The 24,747-nt window shown below is 42.4% G+C and overlaps 1 protein-coding gene across 1 annotated transcript; it reads left to right on the plus strand.

Annotated features, from left to right (window-relative positions):
* Positions 1 to 13,331: 13,331 nt before the first annotated feature.
* On the plus strand, positions 13,332 to 20,167 carry LOC126355735 (uncharacterized). Its single transcript, XM_050006105.1, has 3 exons — positions 13,332 to 13,689; positions 17,905 to 17,979; positions 19,945 to 20,167. Exons 1-3 carry the CDS (start codon positions 13,354 to 13,356, stop codon positions 19,993 to 19,995), a joined length of 462 nt encoding a protein of 153 aa, XP_049862062.1. The 5' UTR covers positions 13,332 to 13,353; the 3' UTR covers positions 19,996 to 20,167.
* The last annotated feature ends 4,580 nt before the right edge of the window (positions 20,168 to 24,747 follow it).

The raw sequence follows: 24,747 nt of genomic DNA on the forward strand, positions 1-24,747 counted from the left end.
ACGTATTAGATCAAAACATAGACGATTTTCAAGTGCAAAAATTGTCACTCAGTATGAGAGCAGTCAAGATATTGAGATATCATAAGACAAAAATGTCAAAGTCATTTGTTTGTTACATCCTAAAGATTGCACAGTACATACAAGGAAAAATTTTACTTACGATAAGAAAACAATTATGCAACACAAGAAAATGGAAAATGTGCACTGTCTGATATATATCGACAAGAAAAGCAACCTGCTAACCTTACCTTTCCGGGCACTTGCCAAGAAAAAATACGATCATCATCAGTAAGTAGTCACATAGACATAATTGCACAATTGGTCATATAAATATCAGGGAATGGCATTACAGTCTGATAAATCATAAAGTATGTTCATTCAATAAAGGGTTTAATAATGGATATATGGTGATTACCCTTACTTTTTCTGGTTCTCAAAGATTCTACATGTACTACATTGGGATGAGGAATTCTGCGAATTCTATATGGACCTGCGTATAGAAGCTCAAATTTACTGTGGCTACTTTTTCCTCTGTTGGATAAATAGTGTGTGCGTACTAATATTTTCTGTCCAATGTGAAAGTCACGGCGCGTACAAACTTGTTTTTGCTGTCTTCTCCGGCGCTCTATGGCAGATTTGATGCTGTTGAGCGCAATGTCAATTACTTCATGGTAGCGTAATCGACGAGATGTAGGAAAAGATACTAATTCTTTAATTTTGTTTGGTGGTTCAACACTTTTCATTATAACAGTCGGAGATAGCATAGTAGATTCATTTGGTGTGGAGTTAATTACATCCTGGAATGAGAGTATGTGTGTGTCCCAATCAATGTTTTTTATGGCAGTATATTCTACATAGTTTACCAATTTCTTTCATCAGCCGTTCAGAAGGGTTCGAAGAAGCGTGATGTCTGGATATATAGATCGGAGAAATGTTTCTAGCTCGTAACATACGAGTCCATATCGCAGATCGAAATAGTGGTCCATTGTCGGAAAATACTTTCAATACATGCCCTACATGAAATAGAAAATGTTTTACAAATGCATTCTAAATAGATTTAGCAGTAGCCTTGCCTAACGGAGTGAAGCTAACAAATTTCGAAGTGAGTTCAACAGCGACAAAGATGTAACAAAAACCTCTACTAGATCAGTGAATCGGACCAAAAATGTCTACAGCGGCCATGTGTCTCAATTTAACGGGTACAATGGGATATAACGGAGGAACATGTGAAGTCGTGTCTGATTTAGCTTTCTGGCAGACTTTACATGACGGTAAAACTCGTCGAATACTTTTTCTCCATGTTGGCAAAATAACAGTTCTGTCTCAGTATAAGAAAACATTTTCTGGCTCCATAATGTGCGTAACTTAAATGAGTATACCAAATTAATTTGTTAACAAGTTCGTCAGGAATACATAATATCCAGTTGTTGCTGTCAGGATGAGAGCGGTGTAACATAATGTTCTTGCGTACAGTATAATGGTTTCTAATGGTAACGTTATTCCTATCTTGCCACAGGTGTTTAATTGTTTTCCGTATGTTGTTTTTGTTCTGCTCTTGTTCTATGTCTCGTACTGACGACTAAAGGAAATTTTCAAATGCAATTCGTTGAATATACATGACGCTAGAATTTGCTTGCAATAGTTGGTTGCGATGTCTTGCTGATTGTTGCTGAGAGAACGAGATAATGCGTTTGCTACAATATTTTGTGTACGAATATTCGGAATAGGATAGTGTTTAACTTTAAATGTGTCATGCTGTTTAACTTGAAATTCATACATAAAACCGGACATAGTACCAGGGATGTTGTCAAAAACTGGAGCTTACTGTAAAAGAATTTTGCGTAGTTGAGTATCAGTATTTGCACTGCTCTGTTTCACTATCTCAGAAATCATTTGCATAACATCATAGTCGGCTTCGTCCCGTGTATTGTTGTTGTGTACATACGTGTCTGTGAGCAACGTGGAATGACAGTTTGTGTAACGCGATGTAGAAATGCCCTCTGTTCGATTAATTGCCTGTTCATCAGCAGATAAAGCGTGCTCAAATTCTAATGCCAGTTGTACATTTTCATCCTTTAACATTAAATACGAATTTTGAAAGTCAATAATTGCATCATGTCGTATCAGAAAATTCGTACCTAAAATAACTTCTGTTGTCAATAAGGGAACAAGCCAAAAATTTGTGTGGAACGTATGACCTGCAATACAAAATCTTAAGTGTGTCTGTAATTTTACATCTACTGCTTTACCAGAGACTGCTCCTTTTACTTTACATTTGCGTAATGGTAACGTAGGATAAGTATTCTCTTTGTTACATTCGTTGAAGGTTTCCTACTTTGGGTTCTTTACTTTGTTCTGTTCCTGTATGAATATACGGTAACGCATTTCACTGTTTTGTAGGTGGTGATTAAAACGTTTGTTAATTTGCCTGTTTTCTCGTTCAAATTTAGCATCCAGTGTGCGTGAAAGTTCTGCTGACATTAATTTAAACTCGTCGCGTAACTGTGTTGCGTTTTCAGAACACTGTTTAGCGACTGCACTAATTTCATCTCTAAGTAATTTCGTTGTGGCTGCATGTGTATTACTTAATTCTTGTGCAACACATCTAATTTCTTCACTACTGTTCCTAGCACAAGCCTTAATTTTTCTTCACGTAATTATTCTTTAGTATCATGACATTGCACGGCAACGGCTGTAAACTGTTCACTAAGTTGTTTGTTCTGTTCATTAAGATTGTCGTGTTTTTCATTCAACTGCTTAAGATTTTCAATAAGTTGTTTGAAATTGTTGTCTTGTTTTTCATTCGACTGTTTGAGATTTTCATTAAGTTGTTTGTTCTATTCATTAAGTTGTTGTTTCAGATTTTCATTAAGTTGTTGTTTGAGATTTTCATTAAGTTGTAGCAATAACTCCATAACTTGATCCATGCCAATATTACCTACTCTATTCTCTATGCTGTGTGATGGTGTATCTGCATTTGTCACGTTTTGTGTAACCATTTGGTTATTCTCTGATTCTTTAAAAGGTTCGCCAATTGGATGTGCACTGTTGGTCACTACACCGGAATCAGTAAAATCTGATATATTTTGAGTACATTGTTCACCTTCGTTAGAAACATTTGTCTGTTCACTGTGTAAATTTTGCCAATCATGTGTGTCACACTGGACAGCGTTCACTGTAACGGAACGTGCCGCTTCATCAAATTAAGTGTGGACGTAACTGAATGTGTTTCTTCATCATCTGGAACAAAATCATTACTAGTGATCGGCACGCACTGATTATCTGTAATTAGAGGATTATCACTATGACACTGAATGTCGCTAGTATTATCAGTCAAATTATTCACGTCGGCTTTTTCACTCATTACACATCGCGATGTACTGTTAGCAGTTTTTCGCGGCATTTTCACAAATCAAAGTTAAGCACAAAATCAAACAAAGACAAAGCAAAAATGGAACAAATACAGTAACAACAAAGAGCAATGAATTGCCGATTATCTGTGAAAGAAAGTGTGACAAATTAGTAAATGCGTTGCGACAGATGCAAACTACATTTAACATTAAGTAAATAAGAGCAGATATATGACTACTTCTCAGAAATTCACAAAGAAAATACCATCCTGGCCGGTTGTCGCCAAGTGTAACCTCCCCACAGTAAAAATATATATAGTGTAACCTCCTTACAGTAAAAAATATAAGTATATTAACCTCCCAATAGTAAAAATATAATTATATCATTCACATTCTGCGTTACCTACCAACAGATAAATTCCGTAACCTACTAGAAATACAATGTAACTAACTTCTCAATAAAATTTTCGCTCACTTATAACCTTTCAATAATGACTGTGAATTTAAACTGATAAATTTTGGACGTCAGCAGCGCTGAGTCATGGCCCTGAAAGATCATTCTGAATAAAATGAAAATTCTTACCTCAATAAGGTCGCCCGATAAGGCGTATATATCTGCTCCTATAAGATATTTTTCTGGCACAGCTCATTGCAATGCTGGCCGATAGATTTCTCATGTATAAAAAGAAACAACTGATTTTTCTTTTCAATAATCGGGATGACCATGGATTGGAGAAATTAGTAAATTCTTTAAATTGAGATGAATGATTGTCAAAAGTTAATTTTTTATAAGAAAAATTATTATTAAGAGATTTTTTAAAACACTTCACATCGGACATGATATAACAATAGTACATATGCGCGAGCCTGCTTTTACCTTATACTAGACCGCCATCGCTCCACACGACCGGCCCTGCCAACTTGATACACACGACTGATCGCTACTACTACTACAACTGCTACACAGTTCCTATTGCGCTCAACACTGGTCTCTGGTCTGACATTCTCTTATAGCTTACATATCGCAAGCAGCGCGTGAGCAATTCATCGAAATTACATTTGCTCGAGTGCGCTAGCAACGAATTCCTTAATCATGGGCCTCGTGCAAAAGGGTTTGTACTCTGCAGTCAGATTAGCCACAGAAGTTGAAAAAACTGATAAACCAACTTGAATGCGAGATAGCAAGGGAATATTTTCCGCAAACGTGATATGTTATAGATGTACCTGGAAGGTACACACGCAGAGTCAATATTGCCAACCTCAGTGTAGTAGACGTTAGTAGACGTGGTGTGGTTGGGCATCACCAAAGCTACTGCAAGAATGGTAATAGCAGACAGCGACGAATAAGCACAACCTGGAACCCCAGGGCCGACGCACTGAATTTTCGATAAATTTCGATGCAACAAATACGGATGCAGAGGCGGAACGTAGTGTAGTGGATGTAGTCAAGGGCAAAGAGCGGAAGTTTTTGAGACTGGGGCACATGTGTTGGTAGCAAGTATGGACCTACTGGGTTAGAGGAAATCGATCCCCCCACGCTATAATGTGCGTTCGAGAGAGTGGGGACACACAAATAACCGATTTTCAGGTTTGGGTACAGCTTTTCAAACAGTGCGTAGAAGTCGTTCTCTGTTTCAGTGGAGGTTACTGCATGATCTTAGGTGGCAGGTAGTTGAACTTTGAGGGACAAAGTTCCAGCTAGATGACGCTGTTGCAAGTTAAGTACTGTCGCAAGGTGCATGTCTTAAGGGATGAACCACTTGAACTGCCATCAACAACACTAAGCACTGAATCGCATTTTATTTCTTGGCGAGCACCTACTCTACCTATGTAAAATTTACGAGACAACACAGTATCATCACAAGAAAATTTTGAATTAAGAATTATATTTTTTAAGTAGTCTCCCTGAGGCCGAACTTGACATGTTCAACATGGATCTGGTCGTACTCTCTGAAACAAAGAAGAAAGGCCAAGGAGAAGAAGAACTGGATAATTATGTACATATCTAGATTGAGGTATCAAAAGCAGTAAGAGCCAAAGCAGGAGTCTCCGTTATGATAAAGAAATCATGGAAAGAAAGAATCACAAATTGTACATTCATCAATCAACGTATTATAACTGTTGAAATGTCATTATTTGCTAGGGAAGTTGTGATTATTGGCGTATATGCACCCACGAACGACACAAAAGATAAGGATAAGGATACATTTTGGGACACCCTCAGGGAGACTATTGAAAAAATTCCAAGAAGAAAGGAACTGATTATCATGGGAGATCTAAATGGAATGGTAGGAATTAGATAATCTTGTAGAGTAGTAGGAAAACATGGAGAGGACGAATATAATGACAATGGGGAACGATTGATTGCAATTTGTGAACAATTTGATCTCAAAATTACCAACACATTTTTCAAACATAAGGACATTCATAAATATACTTGGCAAAAGAACACCAAAGAACTTCGTTCTATAATAATTATGTTATCATTAGGCAAACAAGTAGTTTCGAAGCAGTAGACGTCAGATCTAATAGAGGAGCCCAGTGTGGATCAGACCACTATCTAGTTAAAATTAAGTCTTTCTGGCCATGGAAGAATGCAAGGAGTGGTACAAGTAACATAAATAAAACGAACCAGACTAAGAAAGATGAAAATTTGCCTTTTAATATTGACAGCCTACAAGACGAAAGTATCAAAACACTCTTTGCGGCCAGGATGGAAAGGAAACTGGTTGAATCATTTGAAGGAAGTCCAGAGGAAATATATGACTATATAAAAGCTAATGTGAAAATCATAGCAACAGAGGTGTTGGGTTAAAAAGATAGCAACCACGACCGTGCAGCGGAGTGGTGGTCAGAGGAACTAGAGGGCCTCGTTAGAGAAAAACGAAATGCGTTCCTTCAGTGGTTGAATGATACATCAGAAGAAACAAGATCAATATACAAGGAAAAGAAGAATGAAGTGATGAAAAAAATAAGGATGGCAAAAAATGAAGCATGGGAAAGAACATGTGCCTTGGTGAATAGCAAATTAGGATTTGGAAGAGGAAAGGAAGCATGGTCAGTATTGAAAGGGCTTCGACAGGATACAAAAATCAAAACTAATCTCCAACTGATAACACAAAAGGAATGGGAAGAGTATTTCCGAAAATTATTAAATGAGGACTGAGAAGAATATCTAGAAGAAGGAACAGGGGAAGATAAAGGACATGTAGACGATGAGATCTAGATTTTAGAAAGTGAAGTACTTCAGGCGTTGAGAACAGGAAAGAATGGTAAATCACTGGGACCAGGCAATATCAATCTGGAGTGTCTGAAATATGGTGGTGACAAAATTGTGAAACTGATAACACAGCTCTTCAACAAAATGATATGTGGAGAGTCAATACCCAACGAGATGAAGCTAGGTTACATTAATACAATATTTAAGAAAGGGGATCGCAAAATTTGTTCAAACTATCGAGGAATTTGTGTTACAGACTAAGTAATGAGAATTTTTGCGAAAGTAATTAAAAACAAACCGCAAAAAGATTTTAGAACCCAAAAAGAACAATGTGAATTCATGGTTGGGAGATCATGTGTAGACCATATTTTCACATTACGACAGATTTTGGAGAAACAGGGAAAAATCAAAAAATATAAGATTAATTTTCATAGATCGAGAAAAAGCGTATGATACTGTTCCAAGAAAATTACTGTGGAGAGCACTACTTATGACAAACATAAACCCTTCCTTGATTAAAATAATACAACAGTTGTATGAAGATAACATTTGCCAAGTGAAAGTTGGTAATAAACTTTCACAGAAATTTAGAACAAGCAAAGGCCTTTTACAGGGCTGTCCCATGTCACCATCATTATTTAAAATCTATATAGATATTAGCCTTAGAACATGGTCTCGTAAATGTAATAGTATGGGATTAGAAATAAGAGATGGAGTTTACCTACATCATTTATTATTTGCTGATGATCAAGTAGTCGTAGCGCAAGATGGGGAGGATGCTAACTACATGTGCAATCAACTAGCAATAGCATACCGAACTTGGGGTTTGAAGATTAATTACCAAAAAACAGAATACTTGACTAATGATTCAGATGAGCTATACATTGAAGGAATGAAAATCAAAAAGATAAAACACTTTCTGTTGTTTGGGATCCATTTTAGAAATCGAGGGAAAATCAGAATCAGAAATCAATAAAAGAATTAGTAGCGGACGGAGGGTCATTGGGATGCTTAACTCAGTCTTATGGAGCAGGAATGTAATGAGCAGAACTAAAAAATTACTATACAAATCCATATTAGAGAGTGTGGTTCTGTATGGAACGGAGACCTGGACAATTAACATGAAACTCATTAAAAAATTACAAGCTCTAGAGATGGACTTTTGGAGAAAAACGGCAAGAATCTCAGAATAGAAAAGATAAGGAACACCGAAGTAATAAGGAGAATGGAAATAAAAGAAAGGATATATGACGTAATGGATAGGAAGAAATTACAGTGGTACGGGCATGTATGAAGGATGGAGAAAACCAGAATACCAAAATTGATACTGGCTACTGACGCAGCGCATGCTGGCGTTACTCTTGCGGCGATTGCCGGAGTCCATCTCCCCTGATGATATATTGCGCCCCGACGGAGTATACTTTCCATCAACCAGGACGAACGCCGTTAAATGGCTAAAATGCATGGCCCTTTACTACATATTTTGCGATGCTCCCAAACGCACACTCGACTTTTGGTCCCTATTGATGACGACACATGCAGCTTTCAGTCGCCACTCGAAGTACAGAACTCGTTTCGCAAGTTATTTAGGTTCATTATTTGCGAATCCTCCTGCACACTGGGGGGTTCCGGGTATGAGACGCTGAAAATGAAGAAGAATCCTGGAGCATATTGATCCTCTACGGCCGGAAGAGGGGGCAAACCCTCCCAACAGACGAGAAGACCACTCGGACGCTCGGCTACGGCAGTTGTAGGATCTTTTTTTGTAATGAAACAAAAATAAATCCATAAATACAATACAAAATGAAAATTTAAAAAAGATTAAAAATGTTCTCAGAATTAAAGAAATAAATAAATAAAACAACATCGACAAACCCACTACATCCTCTTCCTGATCCTCGACCTCGAACACGTTGCTTGGGCGTGGCGGCGGGATGGCCAGGCTTCGGGTGTCGACCCCTGCCCTACCCGTCGTCCTGCTCCTGCAGCGGTTCCTTAAAAAAAAAAAAAAAAAAAAAAAAGATGGATAGAGCGTCTGCCATGTAAGTAGGAGATCCCGGGTTCGAGTCCAGGTCTGGGCACACATTTTCATCTCTCCCCGTTGACGTATGTCATCGCCTGTAAGCAGCTAAGGGTGTTCATTTCATTGTACATTGCTATAGAATTGCACTCCTAAACACTTCATTTCAGTACGGGTACCTTGTCAAAGGGCACCGCTGATGTGTGGGAATGCCTCCCTCCGACATCCATGTATTTTGTCTTCTTCACGTTGATGACGCTCCCAGCGACCGCCCCGTACTGGCGTAGCCACTGTAGCGCCATATGCATTTCATCCTCTGCTCTGGCCAGGAACACCACGTCATCGGCGAATGCATCACAACAAAAGGTCACGTCCCGCAAGGGGATACCAGTTAATCGCTGCCTGCCGTAGACCATGTAAAGCTGGTTCAAGCGCTGCAGCAAATAATATACCCGACAGGGGGCACTCTTGTCGCACTGACCGTCCAACAACAATGTGACCAGACTGATAACCGTTGACAATCATGCGGGAGCAGTCGAAGGACCACCTGTGGAGACTCCGGAGAGCGGCCCATGTGTTGGAAAACTGCGCGTAAGAAGCCGTGGTCGACGCGGTCGGATGCGTGGTCAAAATCTACGACGACGAGGGTGCCTCGTATTTTGCACGCCGCCGTCAAAGCAATTACGTCGCGGTATGCTCCTAACGCCGAATGAATGTTGCTGACACCACCTAAACATGTCTGATCGGTGTGGATGGCTTTTCCGATAGCTGTGTGGAGAGGCGCGCGGAGGATGCGGGCGAAGGTCTTGTAGTCGTTGTTGAGGAGTGTGAGTGGGCGAAAGTCCTGCCACCTACAACCACCATTCGGTTTCGGTACTGGGATCAAGATGCCTTCTGTGAATTCTGTGGGGACAGTGAAATCAGGGCGGATCAGGTCTTGAAACATTTGGAGCCACTTGTCGCCCATAAGGTCGTAAAAAGTGCGGTAGAATTCCAGGGGTGAACCATCCGGTCCAGGCAACTTCTTCGGTGCTCCACGTGCCAAGGCCGTTATCAGCTCGTCGGGTGTAATGGGCAACAGCAGACTATCATCGCGAGCCACGAACCGAGGGGCGGGAAAATCGTGCAACAGCTCGTCATAATCACGTACATTTCTCGGATCTTCCATGTACAAGGTCCCATAGTGTCTGGCAAACGTGTGCGCGATGTCCGTTTGTGTCACTGCGCGGCCGCCCTCCGTGTTTACCGCCGTAATGAGCTGACGTTTGCGGTGGCGCCTCTCGCGCACAATGTGATACACTGACGCCGTTTCGTTGGGGATACAGTCTTGCAGTCGCGCACGGATACGGACACTTTCTAGCTGCTCTGTCCTGAGGCGAAGTAGACGAGCTTTGATGCCGTTGTACGGACATCTGACGTTCGGGAGACGGCGGTTGCGTCGCCAGCTCACGTAACGCTGTATAATAAAATCCCAATTTTGCCCTTTGCCAGTTCGATCTGTCACGCCCGTAGGCCATAAAGGTCTTTCGGAGTGCAGGTTTGACACATCCCAGCCACCACAGCCACGTGGAAGCATACATGGGCAGGCGCCTGATACATCGACGCCACGTGTCAGTGACGACTCGCCGACACGCTTCCTCGCTAAGGAGGGAGACGTTCAGCGTCCACGGGCCCCTGCTGCGTCTTGTGAGTTGTCGGGGTAAGGTTACAGAGCAGATGTACGCGAGATGGTCCGTGAAGGCCGTCGGCCAGAGTTCTGTATCACGGGTTGCTGTGAGGAGGGCACGCGGGACGTATATCCGGTCCAGACGACTCGCAGAATGGCTGGTAAAGTGCGTATATCCCCGCTGGTTCCCATGATGTAAGAGCCACGTGTCGTGGAGCGCGAGGTCACGTATCAATGCTTGTAAAGCCGAGCATGGGACGTAATGGGGTATCTGGTCCTCGGGCCGCAGAACACTTAAAATCGCCACCCACTATGTAATGGTCCATATTTCCTTGCAAAAGTGGGGCTACCTCCTCCGAATAGAAGACATTCCTGTCACCACGGTGCAAATTACCGGAGGGAGTGTAGACGTTAATGAGGCGGACTGTGCCAAGTGTGAGTGTGATGCCTCGCCCGTTCGGCAAGTACGTCACGTCCGTCGCGTCTATGCCACCTCGGAGGAAGATGCCCTTACCTCCTGCACCATCACCTAAGGACAGGCTGTAGGTGGTGTAGCCATATAGGTCTAAACGCAGCTCTGGACGGACCTCCTGGAGAAGGGCAATGTCCAAGTCTGCCGCTCTGATCATGTCGTGTAACATGCGTGTCTTGACAGTGGAGTGGACACCATTTAAATTGACTGTTCCCACACGGTACGACTGAGACATATCAAGTTGCGGAGACAGTGTGCCGGTGCAATCCCACAGTGATCTCACACACCACACAGCCATCCGTCTGCATGCTGTGCATTACTGTGCTCTCTCCGGGCTCAATGTCAGCCATGGGCTCTGGTGGAGATATCAATGTTTGCTGTGCATCATCTGCCTCCATATCGTCTGCCCAATCACCAAGAGACGATTGTGATGTCATTGGTGGCTGGTCGCTTTCACTGGAGCCCACATTTTGGGAGTCGACGCAATGCGCCTCGTTTTCTGGGCCTCCAGATTTAGGAGAGTGTTCCTTGTCTTCAGGCACCTTCTGGTGAATGATGCCACTGGAGTCCGTTGCAACTGTGAACGAGTCAACGGAGTCGGTATCTTCCGCCTGCTTCACATCCGTGTCCTGTTCTTCAACTGACAATCGCCTCTTCCGCTTGGGTGATTTTTGCTTTCGGGTCCGAGATTCGACATCCACTGGAGGGCGGGGCTCGATACAGCCTCGGTCGCTAGGAATCCCTGTGTCCGATCCCGACAGTGACGGTGGCTGGGTGCTCACGACGCTGCGGTGGGCAGAGGCTGTAGGAACCTCTGCACCGTTGGGCTGCGGCGTCGTCGACGGCGCTGACTCTCCAACGGAGCTGGCAGCGGCTTGAGGAGGTAGCAGATTTTGATCATCCATCACGTCGTGCCGCCTCCACATATGTTAGCGGGAGAGAGGTTATAGTGGATGTGGATAGTTGGGGAAGTTCATTGCGGGGCACCTGAACGAGGCGGCGGTGCAGACACTCAGTTCTAACATGGTCCTCCTGGCTGCAGCCCGAGCAGGTCCTCGGTTGTCCATCATATATAACAATTGCGCGGCAACCACCAACGAAAATATATGATGTAACGTGCTTCTTGAGTTCTATGCGCACTTGTCGTACTCCGTTAAGGACAAGGTACGTTCAGAATGTGTTCCATTTCTCCTCTGTGTGGCTCAGAACTGTGCCGTATAGCCGCAGCGGATCAACGACTAGGTTGGCAGAAACTACGAACGGTAGTTCAAAGATGCGCACGGTACTCACCCCCAGACCAGCATGGTCAACTCCTATCACGCTCACATTACCGTCTGCGTGACAGAAGCGAAAGCCATTTGCAGATCGTTGGAGTAATCTGTCGCAGGCCGCTTCGAAAATCAGTTTGAGGTACACTGTGCTGGTTACTATAGACTTGTGGTTCTATGTGCATGATGTCTCGTAGAACCCGTTCAATTTCATGGATATGCGGTCTAGTGTACGATGCGTTGAACGTTAGTTTGATTGTGGCTTTTCGATATGAGAACGCCATGGCGGGTCGGTACAGGTACTATAAGGCAATACAACGACGCGACCGCGCGCTAGCGGGTAAACAACACCGGCGGAGCACTGCCGGCGCGTCGACCCCGTCCGCACGGTACCACGACTGTCCATCTGAGCCAACGAGGACACAGAGGATAGCGCGACTGCAGGGATTTGTCTCTGGCACGCCTCCCGCGAAACCCACATTCTCAACGTATTGTCCCGCACTACATTCGTAGTGGCCCCGCCCATTATACTCATTACTCGCGGCGCGTTGCCGATTGCCGTAAGAATTCGGGCACTGTTTGTGCATTCGCACAGAAGAAGAAGGTCAAGTGGCCGGTGAGCCTAAGCTATATGTATATACTAAGATGGTATCTGTTCTTTCGGACATGTTCGAAAGAAGAGATACCAACGGTGACCATGCAGCTCGTTGGGCGGGGGCACTACAAATGTAGTGCGGACAAATACGCTGAGAATGTGGGTTTCGCGGGACGCGTGCCAGAGATAAATCCCTGCAGTCGCGCTGTCCTCTGCGTCCTCGGTGGCTCAGATGGATAGAGCGTCTGCCATGTAAGCGGGAGATCTCGTGTTCGAGTCCCGGTTGCTGCACACATTTTCATCTGTCCCCGTTGATGTATGTCAACGCCTGTAAGCAGCTAATGGTGTTCATTTCATTGTAATTTCATTCTAGCGAGCTGCATAGTCACCAATGGTACCTGATCTTTCGAACATGCCCGAAAGAACAGATACCATCTTAGTATATTAACGCATGTAATTATGGCAACTGATGGTCCAAAATACTTTCAAGTTTTTGACATTAAAATGACACGGAGCAGTGCATCTTTGGAACGAAGAAGCTTTTTGAGTGCTGTGTATCTGAAGTCGCGAGAGGCGCGACAAACAACATCAGCTGTGTTATTATCCGGTGGTAAACGGTTCTACAGATGTAACGGCGGGGGACGTAACGGCGGGCTCGTTAAGACCTCGTCGCGTTGTCGCGGAGCCTAACGACGTGCGCTGACGGCCGGCTCGCTATAAAACGGCACGCACGCCGGCAACGTACCAGAGTCATCCTCTGCCATGGCAAACCGAAGTGTCCTGGTCTGCTGCGTTCTGGCGCTGCTGGTGAGCAGCTGCTCCGCCAAGCCGGAGGCCCTCGGCGGCTTGCTCGGCGGTGTCGTCGGCACCGTAGGGGGCGTCGTCGGCGGCGTTGTCGAAGGCGTGGCCCAGACGGCCATCAGCCTCCTCGAGCTGCCCAGGGTCCTGCTGCTCACCGGCCTCGACTTCTTCCTCAACATCTTCCAAGTCTGCCCTCCCCTCAAAGCGCCGCTCTACGACGTCATCTACCCTCAGGGAACGCTCACTGTGGAATTCGTCAACACTAGGCTCAACCAGTGCGTCACTATTCTGAACCAGGTAAGACAAGAAATATTTCTACAACTCAGATGTTGACGTAGCTATAGCTTTCTTTCTTTATGTACTCCACAACCCTCAAATACTGGGTACGTATTGGGAATGTGATGCCCAACATTCCTGCACTCATAAGAAGTCTGTATCGCCAATATGAAATTTTAGCAGAAATTCTCGGGGGAATTAAAGTGGAATCCTTCGAAAAAAAACCTGGCATTGTTCTCGTGAAATACTATTTGATGCACTTAGAAAATCTGTATTCGACCATTATGCTGCCGCCATCGTATACCTCTCGTAGGGGTCATGAGAATAACAGAAATTAGGCATACAGACCTATTTTTACCCTCACTCCATACACGGATGAATTAGACAGAAAACCAATAATAACCATACGAAGTATCCTGCACTATGCACTATATAATGAGTTGTGAAATGTATATGTAGACCATTATACCTCGACGAAATCTGTTGTCACCAAATACATAACGAAAAATTTTGCAGAAATCTAAAATTTAGATTGAAAAATTAATTGATCACCATTACTTTTAAAATAAAACTAAATAATAGTTACAAGTATAACAAATATATCTCACAAGTTTGATATGTGCTTTTATAAACCAAGGCATAATGAGTACATGAGACGGTTCGAACTGCTTATGTATAACAATTTTTTATGTTAGGTTTATTCTTGTACAGTGCACACCGCAACTCCCTCTATCTAACTTAGCTCCTCGCTTTTGTTTACATTGCTACCAAAGTCGAAAACCAAATTTCACATTTGTAAGTCTTGCCGAATGGTATCAGTATTCTTAAGTCATTTTCAGACAAAAATCCTCCAACCTCTCACCATAATGTAGACAGTTCTCTTTTATGAACCCATATTTTTATTGTCTTTTCTTCGCTGAGTACATGAAATTATAGTTTGAACACAATGCCGCTGAATATACAAGGACTATTCGGAAAATAAGAAACGATCGGTCGCGAAATGGAAACCACATTGAAAATCAACTCTGTATTATTTCCAACAGTTAGTTACATCTTCCATCATTTTCTCTACATAATTAGGCATCTGTGATCATAGAAGGCACCCTGCTGCGCTTTCCCTATTTCCTACGCTGGAAACAGCTCGTTGTCTCTGACAAAATATTGTCTTCATGGCCAGCGGTTCGTTTGAGCAAAGACGAAAACCAGAGGGAGCCAAGTCTAGGCTGTATGGTGAGTAATCAAACACTTCCTATCGAAAACACTGCAGGATCGTCCTCATTGCCGCTGTAGTGAGAGGCCAAGAACTGCCGTGAAGAAGGAACTGCTTGGCATTTACGTTATGTGAGGCTGTATGAAATCAGGCGAATTCTCTCAGCAGGCACCCATCCTTGGCAGGAGAATCTATCGTCTAGGCATCTTTACGTGCTCACTGTGCACTCGGAAATGAGAAGAGCGACGTGACGCTATCTAAAGGCATGCCGGAGACACTGCCCAACATATCTGTGAAAAGCTTCGTCGTATTTTCACTGTGGTTTCCTCTCCACGACAGACCGTTCCTTACTTTCACAATAATCCTCCTATGTGCTTTCATTCAACGGAAATGGTCTTAGAATGCAATTGTCCACTTCTTGATTTTCCAAATAACGTAAACAGTCACTAAAACAAACTTTAGGCTAAATTGATGACAAATGCTGAGTGAATGGCCAGTTTTTCATTGCTTGAAACTATTAGCATTGAAGTTCTGGAGTCTTCGAGGTCCTTTTCAGCTATATGTTGCTTGCTAAACCTACAATTCGAAGGAAACAGGCGATCTTCGTTGGTGCAGTTACATTAGGGATGACAGGTCTAAAACAAACACATTATCCGTGTTTTGGAATCTACATTTCAGTTTTAGTTCTTTCAAAATACAAACAGAATCAGCCCCACGCGCACAACCTTCCCCACCCCAACGCGGTCTCTATTCTGTGATCAAGAAAATATTTACAAATTTTACGTCCCACTTTTTCAGCTATTTATATGGTGAACTAAACCAATGCTGAGAACTGTATATTACCAGTCTACTGCCCAATATTTGGAACTTAATCGGTAAAATATTTCACTCACTTAGTTTTCTTTGTTGCGGACAGTAAGAAATGCACTGAGAGTTTAGCGATTTCTGAGGAACCAACTAGGCATGCGTTTTACATCACGTGCACAACAGTTCAGTCAGTGAAACAACAATGAACAAAAAGAAAGGCAAAAATGTTGTCCAACAATTGGACGCTTCTCGCAACAAAAGGGCCAGTTGCGGTAAGATTTTATTGCTAACTGCACGCAAAGTTTCAAAGCTGTGGCTTTTGCCGCTTGTGTTGCGCGCAATCCGTGAACGGACTTCTATCCTGACTGTTGACAGAGTGCACCCTTGCCTTCGCCGTGGCACTAGGAGGGGAGGGTGGCGAGCTCATCGCCTTGGTCGCGGTTTACCCTCGGGAAGGATCCCCGGTACTCACCTGATAGCAGGCCGAGTGGTTCTGGGGTCGTCCTGTACTGAATAGTACGAGGAAAGACCCCTTCCTACACGGAACTGAACCCGGGACGCTGAGACTGGGAGTCCAGCAGTCTTATCGGCTAGACCACCAAGGACACTTCCGATCCAAATAAACAAACCGCATGAAGAAGGCCGCAGCAAGTCTGCCGAAACTTCGGCAATTTAGTTGTTTTAGTAATTTACAAAGACGCAGCCCAATTCCCCAAATTATTTTAACCAAATAAATAAATAAAACACGCTAACCTTATACAGTCACCACTGAATTTTCGATGTAAAAAAAACCCTTGAAAGAGCACTGCATATTTTTTGATGGTTGATATATAGGAGAGACGTGACTGAAGTTGGTTGAAGGAGGAGAGTCGTCTTCAGTTTATGAAGAAACGCTTTTCAGAGTGCTCTATGTAAGCGAATGTAATGTGGTTAATATCTCCCGACAAATTACTGTCGCACTCGCAATTGGCAGACTCCGACAAATGAATACTGAGCAGATGGGTTGGAAAACTGCCGTGGTTAAATGTTACCATAATAGTGAATATTCCCTTTCTATGACAGTCAAAGAAACGAAACACGGCTGTGGAGGTACTTGAATTGAATTTCTACGTATTGTTTTCCTTTGAAACAAGATGTAAGGTTCCACTATTTTTGCCACTCGGATATTGCTCTCTCTCCAAGAAAATGGTTAAATTCTGTAACTTTAGTGATGTGGACGGATAATTTTAGGTGACTGAAAGTACTGTTTCTCCTCGCGATTCGAGCTATATGGGAATTTACCATCTCTATGGACAAATGATTGTTACATGACTAAAGAATTGAAATACTGGTATGATAACAATGGAAGTAGATCGAAACTGACATAAAACTAATTTCCTTTAGCGCGTGTATATAATATACAGATTTACATCTTTCGTAAAATACAGAACAACCAATAAAATCACAATCATGATTTTATTTCAATACACGATCCATTTCAAGCCTTGGTAGTTCATCTTCAGGCGCATGACACTCTGCATCGATTTTTTTCCAGGTTTAGTTGATTTCTGGACTATTTCCAGACGTGGATACATGATTCTGAAGCACAGTATGAGTAAGCATATTAATGTACATATATTCAGTTTTCATACGACAGCACATTGCTTTGCAAATGTGCTGTAGAATGAAAAGTGTACATATATGTACATAAACTGTTTTTCTCAACTATGGTTCAGAATCACATATGCACTACTGGGAACAGATCAGAATTAACCAAATGTGCTGTAGAATAAAAAGTGAGTATATGTACATAGACATATTTTTGCTTTGTGATTCGGCGGGTGACAGCCTTTAGGAGAGGTTTTTCTTTGTTTCTATTTTTTATTCATTGTGTTCGTTTCCGTAGTTCCGTGTTTTGTTGAGATTATGTTCATTAATATTACTGAGGAAACAGGAAAAAGAAAATGGAAGATGATGCACATTCTCTGTTTTCTTTTCTGGGTGAAATAAAATTCCTCTACAACTTGAATATGGTAATAAATACGATGAAGAGCCCAAGGATTCCCAAAAAATGTACGGGTAGGACACTGGTCGAATGTCATGGACTTCAAATCTGCGACACGCCTGGAAAGCCGACAGCTTTTCACAGCTGTATACACAGGGATACTCTATATTTATAAAGTGTTAAATGTGTCTGTTCGTAAATAGCATTAAATGGGACTTTAAAAATTCTTTTTCAGTTGGTCGCCCAGAAGCAGCTTACTCTCGTTCAGGCACAAGATATATTAGCGCAGGTACAACTACAGCTCAAAGCGGTAAGCAGAACCTTTTACTTGAACATAGTAAGAAATTATTGACTGTAGCATAATCAATAGTTTGCTCTTGAGTCATTTATCTTTACCTTTCGAATAAAACTGAAGTTAAATGTGTCTTCTACTCTAGGAGATGTAAACATCCTGACTTTCCTTAAATTCTGCTTATACACATTAGGACAGGACCTTTTTCTCTGCAACTTTATCCAAGACTTCAAATTATTAAACAATTAGTTCGTTACAATGAATGTATAAAAGAAGTCGCTATGCAGTGTATTACAAAATTCAGAATCGTTGACATTAAGAAATAAGTATATGATACCAGAAAACTGGATATGGAAGTTTTACATGACTGATGTAAATAAGCGTAGTATTATATTAATCGTATCCTTACTATCAAATGTTTCAAAAGTGAAGCTTTGTTACGAACTTCCGTTCATCAAGCATAATGAGTGGTGAATGAATGTATACATCTGTACACTGAGGACCGAAGTCGAAAAGAAGCTAAACCCAGGACATACTGCATAGATTTAGTCTTATAAATACACTTACGTCTTTCCTTGCGTTTTAAACTCTACATCTTCACAGGAAGTGTAGCATTTATCTGCAGGCAGTAAATAAAGTTCGTTAGAAAAAAGAGGATTAAATATGACAACTGAGGAGTACTGGTCACCTTAATACAGTAATAGCATTTGTTCAGCCATTGCTAAAAATAGTGATCTTTGGAAAAGCTACTATAAGTCGGTATTGTTGGGATCATTTCTTGGAGGAATATCAATCAGTTTCCTCCACAGTCTTTCAATAATATAACAGATTCAGTAATAGACCAAACAGTTAAATTATATTTACTTTTAAATTATTCAGGGTGTACATAGTCTGGGAATATTTTCAATTACTTATTGCACGGGAACCGAACATTATACAGACGTTATACATATTGCATTTTGAAGAGAAACTCTGAAAGTTTTTTTTACAAACATTCGATATCCGAATCTTGAGTGACCCGGCAGACATCAATACGGTAATCGAATTCTTGCCATACCCGTCCCAGCATTTAATCGTCGACTGTGACAGTCACTTCCCGTATTCTCTCCCGGATCTCTGCTACATCTCGTGGTAGAGGCGGTAAATACACCAGATCTTTGATGTGTCCCCACAGAAAAAAGTCACCCGGAGTGAGATCTGGTGATCGGGGAGGCCATTTCATGAAAGAGCTGTCCTCTTCTGTAGCAGGCCCAATCCATCGATTAGGCAGCTCCTTGTCCAGGTAGTCCAATTTGAATGGTTTCATAAACAGCTTCTATCGGTGGACTTTCCACACTGTCTCTGGAGCCATTTAGAGTTCACGGGATGCACAATGCACCGATTTCTTTTGAATCCTTATGAATGTCTCTCGTACGTGCTCTACATTCACTTCACTCACACTGGGACGTCCGCATCTCTTTGTCAGGCACAAGCAACCAGTCGAAATGAATTTGTTGTGCCAGTGGTAAATGGCCTTCCTTACTGGAGGCTTCTTACTACACCTGGTTCTACACATCCATTGAACAGCTATAGCACACTTGTTTTTGTTGAACTCCAACACATAGAAAGCTCGCTCCGCACCTGAACTCGCCATGTTTGCGACTAGCGCTGACTATCGGCAAATTACCAAATTACTCTGTGGAGGCGTACATGAAGAAAAAAAACTATCGGAGTTTCTCTTCACAATGACATATGTATGATACCTGTACAATGTTTGATTCTTGTACAGTAAATAACTGAAAGTGTTCCCGGACTTTATGTACAACCTGCATACATTTTACGTTACACATAAATATATCGAATTCCGCCACAGATACCGTTTTATGTTGTGTGCAGCAGTCAAGATAACGGTATCATAACTACTGCAGTAGCAGAGTTTCGACTGCCCCCTTTCTCAGTTATTTAGTGTTGACGTAACATTCCACATATTCCTCTTTCTTACAGGTGCTGGCTGGCAAGCTTAACACTGCACTTCTGGTTCCTGTGCATTTATGAAGAGATCAAAGTTACCAGCATATACAGACGTTCCTAGATGAATGAAGAAGTTATGCTTTTTAATCAATCATTAGTTAGACCAACATCATGGGTGAACACAAACAATGAATTGATGATTTTCAGTAATGTCTGACATGCAGATTTGAAATAAATGATATCCTCGTTTATTTGATATGTACTGTTAACTTAATTTTCTCTCTTTATCCCATATTTTTGTTCACTTGTTGCACATATATCTCCTTTTTCTATGTCATGTCACTTAATATATCTAAGTATCTAAGAAAATAGACCAGATACGATGAAGCACACAGAAGGATAACGTAGACAATTCTTAACAAAGGACATTTATCCCAACACAAAATGTTTTGGATAATTAAAGATTCACCAAGATGTCTTATCACATCAGACTTACTACTGGCAGGAGTTCTTCAGGGTAGAATAATAGGAGCTGTTCTGTTCCTGAGATGCATCAATGGTCAATGATTATCCCAGTACTATTAAGTCCTCGGAAATAAACCTCTTTGCTGATGACAGCAACTTAACTGTCACCTAGAAAACAACATAACGTATTGCAGAGAAAGCAAACTGAACCATCAAGTAAGTTTGTAAGTGGTCAATATGGAATAAAGTTGCGTTAAATATTGGCCCCAAGTTTCATTCTGAGGGGAATAATAACACTGGTAAACTCAGTTTGGATCTTTATGCACTGCTTAAAACCACATAATTTCTAAAAATGATTAGTGATTCTCATTTAAATGGTAAGAACCCAAAAAGACTCTTGCAAACAGAATGTCATCTGGTTGTTATGCCCTTAGAGTACTGTCATCAGTGTGTAATAACCAGCGCCTTTTAGTTACAACACATTCACTTCTACTTTTGTTATGAAATTATACAAAATAATAAGTTTCGAGACTACACTAAAGGGTCATGAGATTAATAACCAAAAATAATAATTTGATTCAGTGTAAAGATCAGTTAAAGACATTGGACTTTTAAGCAATAAAAATTAACTTTGTCAATAAAACTGAATAACTCGTAATTAGAGATAGGAAGAAGTAATCTGTATTTGCTTTCAAGAAACTTTTAATAGCCAAGATGTCATTAAATACCTAATCGATTTTAACAGTTAAGAATGTCATCTTCTGATCTTCAAAATAACCTTCTCGTTATACGTCCTTTTCCATTATGATTATCATGCATGTCATGTTGACATTATAGTGGATAGTGTGTAGCTCATTCTACACAGGTTTGTTAAAAATGAAAACAGGTTCGTAACAAATAAAAACAATACAGTTAAAAAGCATCTGGTCTGCAAATGTCTCATACGCAATTTAACATCTAACAAGCATCAGTGGAGTATCATTTTCGTGGACATCCATTGTCATACAAGGTGCTTTTTATCTGTATTGTTTTTATTTGTGACAAATGTGGTTTTATTTTTAACAAACCTTTTGGAATGTGTTCCACACTATCCACTACAATATCATCATGATATATGTGGTAAACACAATGGAACGGGATATATATTAACAAGACTTTTTTGAAGATCAGAAGATGGCAGTGTTAACTATTGAAACGGGTCATCGGGAATAAATCGAATTTAATCTGATCTTGGCTGTTAAAAGTTTCTTCAAAAGGAAATAAGGCTGAACAAGAATCCTCCTTTAAGTACATGGCCGCAGTGATTGGTGAGCAGTGTGACTGCGAGGAAGACATTGGATCTGGAACGGAACAGGCCAGGAGATAATTCGTTTGCATGAAAAAGCTTTCAATAAGATTGTATCTTAGTCTGCAACTGAAAATGTGAATGATTCGTTGCTATGTGTTCTCCAGTTTTCTCTATGGGTGCTAAGGCTGGACCCTTGGGCAATATCCAGATAAAGAAATAAAATTTTGAAATGTATGTCTATGGCGGTCTCTAATGCATACCTTGGGTGCTGAAAATTTAAAACAAAGAAGTCCTTCATCCCATGAAAAAGCAAAAATAATATTGCTCACTATAAAACAAAGGAAATCTGAGTACGTAGGGCACATTATGAAACGAAATATACCAGTTATTAAACTCAACATTTAAGGGGAAAATACAAGGGGAAATGTCTGTTGGAAGGCGAAGGAATTGGTGACTGAAGGATATGCGGAGGCGGTACAATTGCATCTCAGAAGACACTTTCCATGCGGCAATGTTCACAACAGAGATGACTACGTGGTCAGCCAATCTCCACGAGGAGATTTAGTTATGTTATGATGACGTTAATTTTGGGCGCCATGGTAAGAAAAGCAACTGCAGTGCTGCAGTATGTGAGGCGAGTATTTAGGCTCAGAGGCCCTGATATACGATTTAATAAACGAGCCTGTTTACTTACTACAAGGCGGGCCAGACCGAGCCACGTAATCATAGCGACTTCGCAGAAAAGCCATGTAGCTAAGAACAGGTCTGGGGGAAGTTTCCACACCATTGGACCACGAAGGTTTTGATCTGTGCCTAGAAGCAACGTATCGGCAAATAGACATGCCGTTAATAGCTATAAATATCCTCTGATTCTGGCACAATTATGCAAAGTCCGACAGCGTCCTTCACGACGCCAGATCCCTTCAAGTCTCCACGGGCCAGGGAGCAGCTGACGCCAGTCTGGGCAGCCACCTCCGCCAAACCAGCACAAATGCTTAATCCCACAACCATTGACTTGAATATGTACAACGGGCGAACCGTCTCCACGCTCTTGGAGGGCAGCAGTTCACGGGCAGGGCGGTAACACTGCCAACCACCCGCATCAGGGCGAGCTTTTCTTCTGATAAATGCGGGCAGTGGACCTCTTAAGAGAATCCGGAAAGACGTTCGCGTCGCTTGCACTGCTAGCTCTTGGTCGCGCAGTGCAAGCAGGGTATGCACTGCTAAGTGAGCAAACGGTGCCGGTTAAGTGGGACGCGGATGTCCCCTTGCAGCACGCCACTACGGCCACAGCAGCTGGAGGCGCAACCGGCAGACCACGCGCCTGCAGGGGTCGTGACAGTTACATAACAACATTTCCATCATTGTAAGGCAAGGCTGTATGCAAGATGTCTTAATGTGCAGCCAAATTTCTATAACCACCACCACCACCACCTCGACATGCCACCACTCTCCACCACTACACCATAGCGACCCTGCCCCACCCTGGATGGCTACATTCGGTGTCAGTAGTCTGGTATAAGACTACCTCTGGCAGTTGGTGCCAAACTCCTTTGCAACCACAGCCGGCCGCGGTGGTCTCGCGGTTCTAGGCGCACAGTCCGGAAACGTGCGACTGCTACGGTCGCAGGTTCGAATCCTGCCTCGGGCATGGATGTGTGTGATGTCCTTAGGTTAGTTAGGTTTAAGTAGTTCTAAGTTCCAGGGGACTGATGACCACAGGAGTTGAGTCCCATAGTGCTGAGAGCCTTTTTTTTTTTTTTAGCACGAGGTCCCATCACTCAATAGGGTGATGAAGCAGGCTGTTGGTTTTTGTGTTAGTTTTTCCTATTTTGTGTCTAGAGAGCTTAAAATCTAAGCGTAACACTGAGAGAAATTTGAGTTACGCAGCCATTGGGGCTGGTTGATCTTTCTCAGTTCTGTGGTAGTAGGAAGGATCACTATTTACAACCTGTGAGATACTAGTAACGAAATTTGTTAGGGCACTCTGCACCTTGTATGGAATAAGAAGAGGTAATTTGCTTTAATTGTTGTAGGTATGGGCATGTTGTTAGTCAATGCACAGAGTGAAGATGGTTGATGTCAAGAAGTGAAATGTAAAAGTTTTACTGTGGTACACTACCTGTGTTAGTGTCTTTTATGTTACTTAGTGGTGTATTGGGGTTAAGGTTTTGCAAGGACAGAATCTCAGACGCAGGGGACCGAGCGAGGTGGCGAAGTGGTTAGACACTGGACTCGCATTCGGGAGGACGACGGTTCAATCCCGTGTCCGGCCATCCTGATTTAGGTTTTCCGTGATTTCCCTAAATCGCTCCAGGCAAATGCCGGAATGGTTCCTTTCAAAGGGCACGGCCGACTTAATCCCTAATCCGATGAGACCGATGACCTCGCTGCCCGCATCTCGTGGTCGTGCGGTAGCGTTCTCGCTTCCCGCGCCCGGGTTCGATTCCCGGCGGGGTCAGGGATTTTCTCTGCCTCGTGATGGCTGGGTGTTGTGTGTTGTCCTTAGCTTAGTTAGGTTTAAGTAGTTCTAAGTTCTAGGGGACTGATGACCATAGATGTTAAGTCCCATAGTGCTCAGAGCCATTTGAACCATGTTTTTGACCTCGCTGTCTGGTCTCCTTTCCCAAATAACCCAACCCAACTCAGACGCAGGGTGTCACTGGTCGGGAGACAGTTCAAGCGTGTCTCTGGGGGGTCAGCTAGTTGCCTGCACTCTGTGACTGTAGTCGAGAAGTGTGATGTCACAACCCCTCAGCTTGAGAATGGCCAGTGATGCTGATGAGCCTCACAGAAACAGGATTGATTGTAGCTAAGCAAGTCACCAAGTACCATTACGTACGCCCTCAGGAGGCCTGATCATAGAAGGCACCCAAATCTTCTCATCAATGAAGACGGTAGTGAGGTGACAGCACTCCAAAGCAGATAAATCTTCAGGCCAGCCGTTGCATCGCAGTTCGCAGTCATATAAGCTGGTAGCATCACAGGTCCCACCCTTGGACTGGTCAGTCGCAAATCAGAACTAAGCTGTGGAAGTGAGGGTATTTGTACCAGTCAGTCTATATTGATGACGCTACTGTGTG

The sequence above is a fragment of the Schistocerca gregaria genome, chromosome 3 (assembly GCF_023897955.1).
Source record: "Schistocerca gregaria isolate iqSchGreg1 chromosome 3, iqSchGreg1.2, whole genome shotgun sequence".
In the NCBI taxonomy this organism is placed as follows: Eukaryota; Metazoa; Arthropoda; class Insecta; order Orthoptera; family Acrididae; genus Schistocerca; species Schistocerca gregaria.